The 16,002-nt window shown below is 44.9% G+C and overlaps 1 protein-coding gene across 7 annotated transcripts in view; it reads left to right on the forward strand.

The window, feature by feature from the left end:
- Window positions 1-15,605, forward strand: part of LOC113424460 (uncharacterized) — a 37,999-nt gene extending 22,394 nt beyond the window's left edge. For all 7 annotated transcript variants that reach the window (XM_087952889.1, XM_087952887.1, XM_087952884.1 and 4 more), the window contains 5 exons: window positions 3,390-5,546; window positions 7,362-7,430; window positions 11,491-11,561; window positions 13,418-13,496; window positions 14,505-15,605. In XM_087952889.1, the coding sequence (XP_087809015.1) occupies window positions 3,390-5,546; window positions 7,362-7,430; window positions 11,491-11,561; window positions 13,418-13,462 (2,342 nt within the window). In that variant the 3' untranslated portion in view covers window positions 13,463-13,496; window positions 14,505-15,605. The remainder of the gene's footprint in view (window positions 1-3,389; window positions 5,547-7,361; window positions 7,431-11,490; window positions 11,562-13,417; window positions 13,497-14,504) is intronic.
- The last annotated feature ends 397 nt before the right edge of the window (window positions 15,606-16,002 follow it).

Consider the following 16,002-nt stretch of genomic DNA (forward strand, 5'->3'; position numbering starts at 1 on the left):
GTAGCAGACAAAAGGGAATTATGGACATGGGAGGAGTAGAGATGCTTGTTTGTTTGTTTGTGTTAAATGAATAAATTTTAGAATGGCATTTCTCGAAAGCAAATAAAGAAAGAGAATAAAGGAACACGCAATAAGGATTTACCAAGTATAAAAAAAATGACATTAAAAATTTACAGGATATTAACTGAAAGAAGGAAGCCCGCAAGTATTCTTACCAATCGTAGTAGAGCAAAGATAATCATGCAACAGTTGAAGCACATTAAAAATGACTATTACAATTGACTCAGAAGCAGACAAAAACTGCAAAATAATACTATTTCTAACTATCGTGAATCGGCCCATTCTCAATTTTAGGGCCAGTTTTAAAGCCTTCTGTTGGAAGAAATTCAAACTTCCAGTGTGGCCGGAAGCTCTATGCAGAATTACAGTCCATAAATAATTTCCAAATTGAATTAAAATGAGTATCACTTCTTTGATTTATATTTATTTACACATAACAGACACATGCCGAGAGAGACAGAGAAGAGAGTATTTCTGAGATAGATATGTCGTCACAAAACCTTTTTTTTCATCCTGCCTTTTTAATAACTTAAAGCCAGTCACTTAAAAATCATTTGAAGTTATGACTGACCCCCCACCCCAAAAAAAGATACTTATGACTTGGTTTTGTTGCTTCAAAACTGAGGCACCCCAAGGGTGATGAAGACTTATTCCCTGAATTTGGGAGAGAAGACACCATTATGTTTGCGGCTTCTAGAGCAGGGGTCCTCAGCCACCAGTCCGCGGACCGGTGCCGTCCGCGAACAACTCCTACCGGGCCGCTGGCTTGCTGGCGCCGCCATCTTTTTTGATGAAAAAGTGCTTCCGGTGAGCTTTTCCGGGTAGAAAGCTCACCGGAAGCACGCTCATCAAAGAAGATGGCGGCGCGCCAGCTTTTCCGGTAGAAAGCTCACCGGAAGCACGCTTCATCAAAGAAGATGGCGGCGCCAGCGCTTCGGTGAGCTTTTCCGGGTAGAAAGCTCACCGGAAGCACGTTTCATCAAAAAAAAAGCCATTTCTACCGGAAAAGCTCACGGAGCGCTGGCGCCACCATCTTTTTTTGATGAAAACGTGCTTCCGGTGAGGTCACCGGAAGGACTTTTTCATCAAAAAAAGATGGCGGCGCCCAGCTGATGCCGGTACCGGGCCGTGGCGTAAAAAAGGTTGGGGATCACTGTTCTAGAGTACAGAAGCAAATATATCATCTGTAATAGCAACAGCACTTACACTTACGTACCGCTTCCCAGTGCTTTTACAGCCCTCTCTAAGCGGTTTACAGTTGCCCCCAACAATCTGGGTCCTCATTTTACCCACCTCAGAAGAATGGGAGGCTGAATCAACCTTGAGCCTGGTGAGATTTGAACTGCCAAATTGCAAGCAGGCAGCAGAAGTATCCTGCAATACTGCGCTCTAACCACTGCGCCACCAAGGCTCAATCATATAATCTCATGCAATCTGTAAATAAACGAACAAACCATAGCATACATTGTTTGCACGTAACAATTGAACAGTAGAAAACATTGATTCTAGATAACATTTCACCCGTGACAAAATTTATAGGTTACATTACTTTTTCCCTGCTAGGCTGGAAAGTTGCAAGTGCACTGAAGAACTTTCAGAATGTTGCTCTCATAACAAAACAAACGACTGGCTAAAAGACCTTGGCTAAGATCCTTTGTTTTGATATGTAAGCAACCACATGCTTTCCTATAGGTAGAGAAGTGGCCTAGACTGCTGTGTTGAAGTATTAATAGCATCTTTTAAGACGCTAAATAACAAACCCTAAAGTTTGAGACGACAGTTTCAAAGTTGTCCGCCCTTAAACAGGAGGGCTGCAATGACCTTCATCCATCCTGCCAGGCCCTGCAGGCCTCAGCCCGATCTTGAGTTGTCTTCTTGGCCATGCAAGAGAGCCTGAAGCTGGGTCAGTTGAAGCCGCTGGCACACGGAGGACGTTCCACGCTGTAGGCCTGAGGCCTACTTCCCATTTGTACTCTCAAGGGACTTGCAGGACTCGGCCTGCTCCTCACTGAGCTTCGGGGGCCCAGCGGCATCCAATTTATCTGTTTGCATCCGCAGGGCTCCTCTGCTAAAAAAAATGATGGGAGGCTCAGCTTTCTTACGAAGGCTGCCTACCTCATGGGAACCTCATGTTATTTTGCAAGTAGTACTTCTAGTTAGGCTGTAGGAGGCTCTGTTTTATAAAGAGGCTGTTTGTGGAGCCCTTGGCTGGATGGATCGGAAGTAGGCCTCGGCCTACAGGCCGTAACTGCCCCACCAGTCCTGCCATTTGCTTCTGCTGACTGGCTTTAGGCTCACTTGCATGGCTGACTGGCTGGCTTGGGAGCAGGCTGAGGCCTGGGGAATCCCAAGGGACAAGGGTAGGCCTCGGGAGGCCTTTGGGTGTCTGACTGGGAAGTAGGCCTCAGCCTACAGGCTTTAACTGCCTTTGTGTACCGGTCACTATTGCTGACCGACTTTGGACTCCCTTATATGGCTGAATATAGCTGGCTTGGGAGCAGGCCGAAGTTTGGGAAGATCTAGCACAGGCCTAGGCCTGCCTACCCACCCCAGGACAATTGAAGGCCAAATATGGCTGTTTCAGGCTCGTGCCTCAGCATGCATATTTTCCAATGAGACACACCAAGACAGGAATATTATTTTATTACGATTTATCAGAATATTCAGACAAAAGGGATGCCTCTCACTCAAAGAGGGAACCCGGATCCTTAGCTTAACATCCCTTTTTATTGTTAACATAACAAAACAAAAATGAAAGAGGAAAGCTGGTTGGACAGGATAAAAGTAACTTCCCCTTTGCATAGGAAATCCGTTATGGGTTACATATTTGCATCCCATAATGTTACACTTGCTCATTAAAATGAGACCTGACATCAGAAGATGCGTAAATTGTAAAGAAAAAGGCGGTTTGGATTTCACAAAAGAGATAAACCAGACCCCAATTTGTACTATCTGGAGCTAGTCTCCAGCTTCTTTATCAGTTTATGAATGTTAAAAGCTAACAAACCTGAACATCATTTTAAAAGAGAGAAAATAAAATTAAAATACTAAGTAACTATGTTAGTCAGCAAGTTACAAAGTCCATGTCATGTGGGGCAGGCAGGCTTGGGCCTGTGCTAGGACACAGCCTTCCTCTATTGGTTCCTTTGCTGGATGGAAATTTTATTGGCATCCATCTTTTTTCTTCTTCTTCTTCCTTCTAGTAAATTCCTGACTTGCATATAGGTTTTGGAGTGCTTTGTCAAAAGATTTCATTTGTTTTAAAACTTCTTTTATCAGCAGTTGAGTCCATCCAGCTCTGGTGATAAATCCCTTGTTTAATTCCGCAGGTGACAAGCAAGAACAGGAGACAGAAGAGCAAGAGGGCCAACTGGAAGAAATGGTGGAAGTGGATCCCGGGAGGATCTCCTTCGAAGTGGTGGAAGAAAGTTGTACGGTAGAAGAGGACTTTCCGGTGAGCGAGAAGCCCTATAATTGCTCCAAGTGTGAGGAAAGTTTCACCGATAAATCATTGCTCCTTGAACACCGAAGATCCCATCCGGGGGAGAGGCGATACGGATGCTCCATGTGCGAGAAGAGGTTCAACAAGAAAGCTTGTCTTCTTGCACACGAGAGATCCCACACAGGAGACAAGCCTTACCAGTGTTCGGATTGTGGCAAGGCCTTCGGGCAGGAATCGTCTCTCCTTACGCACCAGAGGACCCACACTGGAGAGAAACCCTACGAATGTTTGGAGTGTGGGAAGAGCTACCCCTGGAAAACATCTCTGGCGGTTCATCAGAAGATTCACGCCGGCGAGACGTACTCGTGTCCCGTGTGCGAGAAAACCTTCAATCAGAAGTCTTTACTTCGGATACACAAGAGGATCCACACGGCGGAAAAACTGTACAAATGCTCGGACTGTGACCAGAGCTTCACCCTTGAAAAATACCTTAATGCACACAGGGTAAGGGCTCACACCCGGGAGCGACCGCACGCCTGCTCGCACTGTGACAAAACCTTCATCTTTAAATATTCCCTCATCGAACACGAGCGCATGCACACGGATGAGAGGCCTTATGAATGCTCCGAGTGTGGCAAACGCTACAATGGTAAAGCTGCCCTGGTGGTCCACCAAAACACACACGGCGGACAGAAATCCTATCTGTGTCCTGAGTGCGGCAAGAGTTTCAAAACCAAATGTGCTTTGACGGGTCACGAGAAAAGCCACAAAGGAGAGAAGCCCCACAAATGTTCGCACTGCGACAAAAGCTTCTTCTGGAAACACCGCCTCATTCTGCATGAGAGGGTTCACACAGGGGAGACGCCCTATCAGTGCTCGGAGTGTGGCGAAAGCTTCCGTTACAGAAACAACCTGACCAAGCACAAAAGGAACACGCATGAGAGAACACGGATGATTGGAGAGCGGATCTATCAGTGCTCAGTTTGCGGCAAAAGTTTCCGCTGGAGACGGAGCTTCATCCTGCACGAGAGGGCCCACATGGGAGACAAACCCTTTAAATGCACCGAATGTGGGAAAAGCTTCATGAGCCGCGTGTCCCTCATTGTCCACAAGAGGATCCACACGGGGGAGAGGCCTTACAAGTGCCCCGAATGTGGGAAAAGCTTCATTAAGAAGCAAGCCCTCAGTAAACACAAGACGGTCCATACAGGCGAGAGGCGATATTTGTGCAACGTCTGCGGAAGAAGGTTCTCCAACAAAGGTAATCTGATGAGGCACACCAAGATCCACACAGGAGAGAAACCTTACAGCTGCCACATCTGTGGCAAAGGCTTCATACAGAAAGTGTGCCTTATTGAACACGAACCGACCCACAGCAAGGAAAAACCCTTCATCTGTTCTGACTGCGGGAAGAAGTTCAAGCGGAAAAGAGGTTTCCTCCTGCACTTGAGAATGCATCGAGGGGAAAAGCTGCAAGAGGCCACCAAGAAAAGTGTCAATGGTGGAGATCCCTCCGCCGCAGACGGCAAGGCCCCAGCGAAAGAGAAATGCCACCCGTGCCTGGAATGCGGCAAAAGTTTCCACTCACGGTGTCATCTCATCATGCATCAGAGGACCCACACGGGAGAGAAGCCGTACCAGTGCCCAGAGTGCGGGAAAAGCTTCAGTCAGCAGTCGTCCCTCAACACACACCAGCGAGTCCACACGGGCGAGAAGCCCTCTCTGTGTACAGAGTGCGGGAAAAGTTTTCACAATAAAAGCAACCTGGCCCGCCACCAGCGAATCCACACGGGGGAAAAGCCCTTTGCTTGCCCTGAGTGTGGGAAGAGTTTCATCCAGAAAGCCTCTTTGGAGGCTCACAAAGCCACCCACAGCAAGGAGAACCCCTTCTGCTGCCCCGACTGCGGGAAGACCTTCAAGCTGAAAATGTCGCTCCTCACCCACCAGAGGACTCACACGGGGGAGAAACCCTACGCCTGTTCCCAGTGCGAGAAAAGGTTCATCCGACGTTCTCAGCTGCGCAGGCACGAAAAGGCACATGCAGGTGAGAACTATACGGGAGCAAAGGTGAACCCACCTCTTTGGCCTGTTAGGGAAGGTAGATATGGAGAGGTGTATTTATTGATGAAATTTATATCCCCCCCTTTATTACTTTGTACGCAATTCAACGCAGCGAACACAATGTAATATTCCTTCCTCTTATTTTTCCCCATAACAACAACCCTGTCAGGTGGGTTACGCTGAGAGAAAGGGACTAGCCTACTCTGCTGACTTTCAGGGCTAAGGCGGAATTAGAACTTGCCATCTGCTGGTTTCTAGGCAAACACCTTCACCAGTACACCAAACCAGTGTAATTATTATTATTATTATTTATTTATTTATTTTCTCTGTCCCTTTGTAATTTCGCCGCTCACTTTTCTTTTCTTAAAAAATTCTATGTTACCTTAATCCCGGGGGTTTAGTTGTATTACCCAGTTGTCCCGGTTCAGATATTATCCACCTCTTTCTTCCCTCCTGCACAAAGCTTAATCCAGCTGAGTCGTCCTCTTTGGGGTGGCCATTTTAGACCACCGCTGCAGTTGTCTTCGGGAGGAAAAAAAAACCAAGCCCAAGGGGGGGAGATGCGGCTCCCCACAATCTGGCTTGCTGCTTCCCCTTACTCCGCTGCCCCTCCAAGGCAGTTTCAGCCCCTAATCATGATAATTGGGGCTCTCCGACGAAAGAGCACGGACGATAGCCGCAGAGAGTTGTGATCTACCGTCCGTCAGCGAGGAGGCTCCGTAATTATTATTTTTTAAAACATTTATTTAATAAATGGGTGTGGCTACTCAACTCAAAAAGAGTTGAAACTCTGGGCAGCTTAGGAAAAACCAAAGAATGTCAAATTTAAAAAAGCAGACAATGATTTAAGGGCAACCCGAACTGATGTTCATACCCCCTCCAGTTGGGAATTCTACTTATCCTGGTCCAGGGAGAGAGAGAGAGAGAGAGAGAGAGAGGATGTAGAATCCATTGAGGCCATCCAAACCTACCTCCTGCTCAGTGGAGGAATCCAGATAGTTGTCTGGCCTCCCTTGGAACACATTCAGGGAATGGAAATGAGCTTATCCTGCTCATTGGCTTGTAAATCCACAGGGAAGGTGAAGAAAGCCAAATGACCAGATGTTTGTATCGGACCTCACGATACAAATCCTGCTCCATTTGTAAAACTGGAGTAATAAAGCCAACACTGTTACATTTTCAACCATTGTACATCTGCATTAAATGAAACCAAATGTCCTTTTTTTGAGACCGACTGCTGCCGCCTTCTCTATCCTAGTTCGCCCAGTCCCAAAGACACAATTCAGAAACAAAAACACAACACTCAAGAGCCAGGGTGGCGCAGTGGTTCGAGTGCAGTACTGCAGGCTACTTCTGTTGCCTGCCGGCTGCCTGCAATTTGGCAGTTCACCTCCCACCAGGCTCAAGGTAGACTCACAGCCTTCCATCCTTCCGAGGTGGGTAAAATGAGGACTTGTTGGGGGCAGGAGGCTGACTCTGTAGACCGCTTAGAGAGGACTGTAAAAGCACTGTTAAGCGGTATACAAGTCTAAGCGCTGTTGCTCAGCTCCTCTACCCCTTAAGGTTACACACTTTGGCGTTTGAGAGGATTGTTCTCCCTTATCTAGGCAGCTTCACAAATGTTGCATTCCACCCCAGAAAAAAAAAGGCTACCGCCTTCAGCACTAGCTTTTGAAATTCCCAGAGGTAAAAGTGTTCTTGAGAAATGGATTATGGAGAGAGGTTAAAAACTTTTAGGATAATCTGAACTGGGGGAGGCTTGGTGGGCCATCCTGTCTGAACTTTTCTTCCCTCACAGAAAATCCAGAGATAGACTCTCCTCAAGAAGTGAAGATCTTCACTGAAGAAGAGGCCGCCACTTCTTTAGGTAACTAGTTTTACAGTAAAAATATCTGTGTTTTTTTTAAAAATGTCCTCTTATTCATCCCCAAGTCTAGAATAACAGAATTGGAAGGGACCTTGGAGGTCTTCTAGTCCAACCCCCTGCCTAGGCAGGAAACCCTACACCATTTCAGACAAATGGTTATCCAACATCTTCTTAAAAACTTCCAGTGTTGGAGCATTTCCAGCTTCTGGAGGCAAGTTGTTCCACTGCTTCATTGTTCTAACTATCAGGAAATTTCTGCTTAGTTCTAGGTTGCTTCTCTCCCTTCTGACATAGAAGGGGGCAGGGGGTCCTTAATGTGACAGTGCAGGTGGTCCTCAATGTACGACCCACAATGGAGCCCAACGTTTATTTATGTTGCTACATGAAACATTCGTTCAGTTGAGTTTTGCCCCGTTTTACGATCTTTCTTGCCACAGCGGTTAAGGGAATTGGGGCAGTCGTTAAGCTGGTAATGTTGTGGGTAAGGCTTTCCCCATTGGCTTCGCTTGTCAGAAGATCGCAAAAGCGGATCGCCTGACCCCCGGGACACGGCCACCGTCATAAATGTGAGTCGGTTGCCAAGCATCCGCATTTTGATCCCATGATCAAGGGGATGCTGCAACAGCTTTGATCCTGGGGATACTCTACAGGTCGTAACTCTGAAAAATGATCATAAGTCACATTTTTCAGTGCTGTTGTAACTTTGAACGGTCACTAAAGGAACTGTTGTAAGTCGAGGACTACCTGTATTGTGATCGCAAGCCGAGGACTACCTATACATTCTGTCCCAAGAATAATGTGGCAGAATCCAATCTGGGTCAGTCACCACGACTAGAGGTTTAGGCTTCCAAACTTTCGGACTCGTGTTAGGAGCCTGTCCTTGACCCGGGCACGGCACAAAAGCAACAAAGTCACAAAGGTAGGTAAAGTCCCTTTAATTCCTCCATCTTTGCCCCCAATGTCCAGTTATCATCGGCTGGAGAAAAAACACTCCCAAGAACAGTTTTTAAAGGGGAATAAATTCAGTCTTAACCCCAAAGTACATAAAAATTATAAATAAAAACCAACACAAACCATGCTGCAGCAATTAACGAGACAGGGCAGGGTAAGGAATTGCAGACTTCAAAAGATAATGAAACACACATAGTTGGGAGGATGCCAGAACCCAGGTATGGCTTGACAAAGATAATGCACGCTTTGCTTCCAGCAAGGTTCTGTGCGTAATCACCCTCTTTATCCTGTTTTCCCAGCTGCAGCTAATGAAGGGAATCAGGGCCCTTTTCTTCCCCGTAAGTCACGTTGCTCCCTTCTCCGTTCCTCCCTGCATGCCCTAGGATGAAGGGGAGGTGGGCCTGGTTCTTCCTCTGAATGCCCAGCCGGACTGTGCCCTTCCCCAGTTTCCTCCACAGCCACCGGAGCCACACTCCCATTCCCTGTCAGCTGCTCGACCTTCCCCTCAGAATCAGATTCCAACAGGGGCATGACAGGCTGCCACAAAGAAGAGGGGGGAGAGCCATTCTCCAAAGCTCCTGAAGGCAGGACAAGAAGCAGCGGATGGAAACTAATCAAGGGGAGATCCAATCAAAATATTAGGAGAAATCTCCAGACAATAAGAAGAGTTAACCTGTAGCAGCAAATCGTGTTTCCAAAACAGGACTCAAGACCACAAAAAGGTAGAAGAATACAGGTTTATTTGCGCAAAGTGTTCAGAGCATTAGCATGACAAATTCTGAACCCCCAGCTACACCTGGGGTGGTTCCTTTATAACCATTGTGACCTCAGCATAGGCCTGGGCGTTCATCTTAAGCATGTTTACCAATTATGGTTAACTGATTATACAGAAAGATACAAAACCATCCTGTGCTAAGACAGGAAATGGAAAGAGGATATGATACGCATCTTTTACTTACTCTTTTATCTTACACCAACCGTTATTTTCCATACCTACCCTTGGTTACAGTAATATCTGAGTCTTAGTTCCTTAAAACCTTAGATTTCCTAATTTCTACAGCAAGCAACACAGAGGCATCTTTGACCTTTGGCTGGATATTTACTAGGGCTTAAAAGAATAATAATACTTATTATTTTATATGTTTATTTGGTCCCGCTTCAAACCAGTGGAACGACTTGGCTCCAGAAGCTGTGGCTGCTCCATCACTTATAGCCACTTGTCTGGAATTGCACAGGAAGTCCTTGACTCATAACTGTTTGCTTAGTTTCAAAGTTACAACGGCATGGAAAAAAGTGACTGACATTTTTCACACTCACCTGGAAACCCAACCTGTAATATATAAGCCATCTCACCGTTCTGAGTCCTGATGGGAATTGGTTTCCAGTTCTTCAAAAATCTGTGTTGCCGGTCTCTGAATTGTTCCAGTCTGTCTAAATTAGACTTTCTCAACCCTGCCACCTTGGGGATGCGTGGACTTCAACTCCCAGAATTCCCAGTCTTCAAACATCCATGCTGGCTCGGGAATTCTGGGAATTAAAGTCCACACTTCTTTAAGCTCCGAGGTTGTGAAATGGGTGCCTAGAGTGATTGCAACCCCCATTTTGTGCACGGAGTAGCAGAAAACGTTCTGATTGAAATCTTTGTTCAGAGCTGAAACCCAGAGTGGAAAAACAGCCTGTTGAAGGAGCTGGACAGCATCTCAGCCAAGCAGAATAAGGATGATTTTCCATAATCTGAAAACACTGATCAAAAGGGCGAATATGAAAATAGCCAATCCCGGTTCAAAAACTGGGAGAGTCAAGAGATCAGAACGTTTTGTGCTGCTCGGTTCATAAAATGGGTGTTGCAAGAACTTGGCGAGGCAACAGAGACAAATCTCTGGTGGGAGGATCTGTTTGCCGAAAGTTGGGTCTGAATCTTGAGGACAAGTATCGGGCGGTATTTGGTTCCACACAGAGCTCAAGCAAGAATCCATATTACAGAAGGTTAGCTAAGAAATTAGATTGGCCACCCAAATAATGTTTCGTGTTGCTTTTTCCTGTTATCTAAGCATCACCTAGACCAGGGCTCTTCAACCTTGGCAACTTTTAAGGCTTGTGGATTTTTAACTCCCAGAATTCCTCAGGCAGCTGAGAGCAAAAAAGGGAATAAAATCACTGAACCACTTTTTTTTTTAAGCAAAGGAAACTGTGGTTGTAAGTTGAAAATTACCTGTACAGGAATTCTGACAGCTTACACATTGTGACAGGTGGCTGAGTTGACATTTCATCACGAAAATGCCTTCATTTTTTAATAATTTATGGATTTCTTATGCCGCTCATCCCCCTTACAAGGTGACTCTGGGCGGCTTCATTGCACATTTCTTTCATCTGCTGGAAAGGTGTGAAAAAGAGTTCACACTTGCTTATACAATGGCCCCCGAACACACAGCAAACTGAGAACCAAGGAGTGATTTTTCTCACCTCAGGGAAAATAGATCAGAAACTTCAATGAACGGCAGCATTATTTGTATTATTATTATTATTATTATTCTTAATGGAGGGCTCTGGCACATTGGAAGCAGCTGGAAGCGTGGTGACTGCAAAGCATTGGGAATCCATGAGGAATCTCGCCAGTGAGAACAGATTTGGGAGAATCCCACACACAGCATGAATTAACAAACGAAAGGCTGAAACCAACGGCCTTTTACTCCAGTACATAGTACCATATCACTTTATTTAATACAGATATATGAGATTCATCGGTACATAGTCCACCAGCTTTCCAAGCAAAATTTCAGAAGGAGAGCTTGAAACATTCCTGCACTGGCTTCATAGTAAACTCTGAGCAACATGGAGGATAGTTCTTGGGAGAAAGTATAAAGCTGTTGTACTATTATTATAATAGTAGTAAAGCTATCACAACATAACGTTTACACCCCTGTTTCTCAGGCAACTTTAAGATGTAAGGACTTCATCTCCCAGAATTCCCCAGACAGCACTGCTGGCTGAGGAATTCTGGGAATTGAAGTCCACAAGTCGTAAAGCTGTCAAGTTTTGGCCTTTTCGTCTTTTAACCAATCCATTTCTTCTCTTCCCACCCACCTACCCTGCTGCCCTGAATGTTCAGAATTGCTGGTTGAAACAGCTGAACCTACAGAATTTACGGAACTTTCTATGGAGGCTATAAACACTGCTGTGGTAAGAAGGAAACGGGGTGAGGGTTTTTTTTTGGTGAGGGGAATAAATGCTGAAGTAAAACCCCAATATCAGTTCAGAATTCACAGCCAAGCTTGGAAATCATCAACGGTCCAACAGTTCAACCCTAGGGTATTTCTTATTAGAGGTCGTCCTTGTTTACTGACTGCCTCCTTTAATGATGGCGCAAAGTTATGGTAGAATTAATCTTAACTTATGACTGTCACGGATCCTGCCCGTCAATCTCATAAGTCATGATGATTGTAAAATGGTTATGACCTGTTTCGCAGTGGTTGTTAAATGAATGCTGCGGTCATTAAATGAACCAATGGTCCGCATGGTTTTGCCCCAAAATGAAAATAAATGCGTTGTAAAACATAGTCACATGACTGCAGGATGCACAAACAATTGTAAATGTGGCCTGGCTTCCCCAATTTTACAATTTCCTGATATGAGTTGCCTGCATTTGTAAATATTAAATGATTGGTTCAGAAACATAAGCAACAAGTATCTATCTGAGAGTAAACTACTTTGAATCAGGGTGAGGGTCTTTTGGTAGACAGGAAGGCCTGGAGGAACGTTGTCCACGGGGTCACGATAGGTCTGACACAACTTTGTAAGTAACAACAACAAGTGTCTTCTATCCCCTTTAGCCTACCTGGGTTCTGACCCAAACCCTTTTCCAATAAAACAAACACGAACCGAAGGGAACAGAAACCTTTTAATGAGTCTTACGTATCTCCAGTTAAAAGGCTGCTGCAAACTAATTAACTTTGATAAGCACGAGCCTCGCCAAAACTCTGTGAGGCTGCCAGGAATAACAGATACGGTTACCTAGAAATATTTTACAACACAAGAGTCTTCAAATACAAACTCAGGATACTGGAATGCCCATGAGGCTGAGGTTTCAAAACGTCTTTGCTTCCTGCAAAGAACGTTCGCTTCACAGTTGGCTTTCATCTTCTTGAAGGAGGGGCCATTACCTTGCAGCCTTACTCCCGAGTCGCCTGTGCTGCTGCAGCTGCTCTTTCCTGCGAGCAGCCCTGCGCGCACTTGGCACAGGCTCCTCGGGAACCTCCTCATCGCTGCTGCCATCCCCCACAATCTCTGAAGGCAGCAGTCCACTTCCTGATGGTCATCTGAGTTCTCGCTCTCCTCAGCCGTCCACACCTGCTGCCGGCCAACCACAACAACCTGAGTGATACGGTCTCAAGGGCTGACTATCTATTTTTGCCCGATAAAACTTGCCTGGAGGGCAGAACATTTGCGCAAGGGAGAGGGGAGGGAGACCACTGGTGGAGGATTTAAGGAGAGAGGGTTTCTGTCTATGGAACACCAGGTAAAGGTGGCCCCTATATTTTATGGCTTTCCCCAAAGATGGTTTTTCTGAGGTGTTTTGTGGATGGATTAGGCGCCATGATGGCGAACCTATGGCAGGCGTGCTAGAGGTGGCAAGCAAGCCGTTGCCCCAGCTCGGCTCTGCCACGCATGTGCGCCTCCCTCAGGCCAGCTGGTCTTCGGGTCTGTGCCGTGCATGCACGGGGGGACGGGCCGCACATGCGGGGGTCATGTGCGCATATGGGGGAGTCACGCATGTGCGGGGGCTCGGGGGTCACGCATGCGCGGGGGCAGGACGCATGCACAGCGGGGTTAGGATTAGGGTTGCATTTTGAGGGTATGTGCGCGCTTTGGGCACTTGGTGCTGAAACTGTGAGCCATCACTGGATTAGGAAGTCAACAACTTAAGATTTAGTTTTATTTTAATTGAATATGAAATTGCGATCGGGATTGCTTTTGTTGTATTTTACTATACACCCTATAAAGCTGCCTAAATCTTACTCTGATTTTCACACTTTCAGATAAGTGTGGATGGCAACTTATTTCTTGTACAAACTACTGTATAGAGCTGGATTGTCCGCACTGAGACACTAAGTTTGGGTAAGTTCTTTGTTTGATTCTCCAAGACCCCCAGTCATTGTTCTGTCAGACAGAAACCGTTTTTAAAGGAATCACCAAGAACACTCACACCAACACTGTCAGGGCAAGGCCCTAGTATAAAACCAGAAAGTAAACCTCGCTCTCTTCTAGCACTGATGCTGTTATCAAGCTGGGTAACAAAATGTCTCCAAGAAAGGCAACCAAGCTCAGAGAGTACCAAGGACCCTTTAAAAAGACAAAAGATGATTCAGAATACTTTTGGACATGGAATAAATTCTATGAATGGATAGAGAAAAGAGGAAGAAATTAGAGAAAGTAAGATTATGAAGGTTAATATTGTATATAGGGAAAGTAAAGAGGTAGATACATATAAATGTAGTAATTGATAAAAATCTAGGTAACTTAGTGTAAGAAGAAACCTAGATCAATTCTCTTGGTTATACTATTAGTACTGTTATTATACCATTACTATTGCTATCAGTTAGTATGTTGAGATTTATTACCAGCCTATGTTGGTCGTGTCTTATTTGTAAATAATGCTCTGCCAATGCACTGTTATTCAAAAATGTTTATGAATGTTATTCAAAAACGTTTATAAATGAAAATTTATAAAAAATAAATTAAAAGAAAAAAAATTATATTTACAAGAATTTCAAGTTTCAACCCACTATATATTCAGTCTGTGGCTATAGATCATTCAAATAGTCAGCGTATTTTAAGAGACGTTCCAACCACGTTCAAATTGGAGTTTTCTGTTCATCAGATATTCTGCCCTCATGGTTCAGTTAAGCATGTTGCGTGGACAGGACTATACGGTAGCCAGTCCTGATTTTAAATCCTTTCCTGACTTTTACAAGCTCTTTTTAAGCTAAGTTTCAGCCATTTTTCCTCTTTCCAGCTGTTAGCCAGATTGTTGTGAAGGCAACAAAGAAGGAAAAGGCTGGGTATGTTGCTATGAGAACTGATAATAAACCAGGAAAGATAATGTGATTTTAAATCTCTTTCTAGGAATTACAATCAAGATAAATCAGGCACAAAACAAAAAGCTTTTCAGAATGTTCATCTTCCTGCTCTTCGCATCTCACTTCCTGCTCTTCGCAAAAAACTCGGAGTGATTTTGAATCATACAGTTAAAAAAGAAAATAAACCAGACCCTTAAAAGGGACCATACGTAACACTTTCGATCTGCCTTTCTCAATTTCATGCCCTCAAAAGCTTCAGAAACATTCTTTGAAAGCAGCTGACCGAGAAACGCTTGGACAAGATTTGGGGCAGGAAGATAAGTTCCTCACCTTAAAGATATATTAGTAATTTAGAGTATAGTTTAGTTGATCTTGGCCATCACAATTCTTAAGCCTTAATTGTGCTTTTTGTGACTGTGAGGATAAATTATTGGGGGGGGAGGGGCTGCAATCTTTTGTGCACCTTAGAAAGACCAAGGTATTTAAATGTAATATATGTGTGTAATATATACATACGTGCCATCTGCATCCTGAAAAAGACAACAGCAGCGCAGTGGCGGTTCACAGCTGTTTTTGTGGAAGGTTACAGAAGTGGGAGGTCACCACCACGAAGGCCCTGCGTGATGGAAACAGCTATGAAGGCAGACCTGCTTTCCTGGCTGAGCAGCAGTTCCCAAACAATTTATCTAAGCTAACATATCTGTTTTCTTTCAGTTTTCCACTTTGGCAACTTTAAGATAAGTAGACTTCAACTCCCAGCATTGCTGGTTGGGGAATTCTGGGAGTTGAAGTCCCCGCATCTTAAAAGTTGCCGAGGTTAAAAAAAAAAAAAAAAGGCATTGGTTTCTACAAAATGGCCTCCTGCTCCACCTCCTCCACCCAATTCTTTCCAACTGAATGTGGCCAGTTATGTCCCAGAATGGCCTTTCCCACTCCGGTGTTCTGCAGATGTGAGAATTGAAGTCCCAAACATCTGGAGGACATCAGCTGGAGCAAGGGGGCCTGGCTCTCATTTGACTGACCTGTTTAAATCCTGCTTTGCCTTCCGGTTCTTTAAACCTGGGTGCTGCTCTAAATGCTTCTAATTATTTTTGTATCTCAGAAAGAGAATTATTTTGGATTGCTGAGTCAATAAAATTACATTCTGTATATAGTGGACAGCGGTGTGTTTCTTGTGTGTGTGTGTGTGTGTCTTGCCACAAGGAGGCTTGGCTTCACTAAATGGACAAGAAAGTTTAGTTTAGTTTTGGTTTACTTTATTGTCCTTGCACCTCATACAACGAAATCAAACGCCATCTTCAGTACGCATCGTGACCCTGAAAAATAAACACAAACACACATCCTTCACCCTCCACACATTGAACCGAAAACCCACAATACCGCACCAACACTGCACTGTTGCAGCAATCTTAGTCACCAGTTCAGGACACAAGACCACGAAGGGTTGGCAAAACAGGTTTATTTGCGCAAAGGTTCAGAGCATTAACATGTCAAATTCTGAACGCCGGGTTACTCCTGAGGTGTGACTTTTAATCAGCTTACAA

The sequence above is a fragment of the Notechis scutatus genome, chromosome 2 (genome assembly GCF_049901735.1).
Source record: "Notechis scutatus isolate UNSWTSFEM ecotype Mainland chromosome 2, rNotScu1.2, whole genome shotgun sequence".
In the NCBI taxonomy this organism is placed as follows: Eukaryota; Metazoa; Chordata; class Lepidosauria; order Squamata; family Elapidae; genus Notechis; species Notechis scutatus.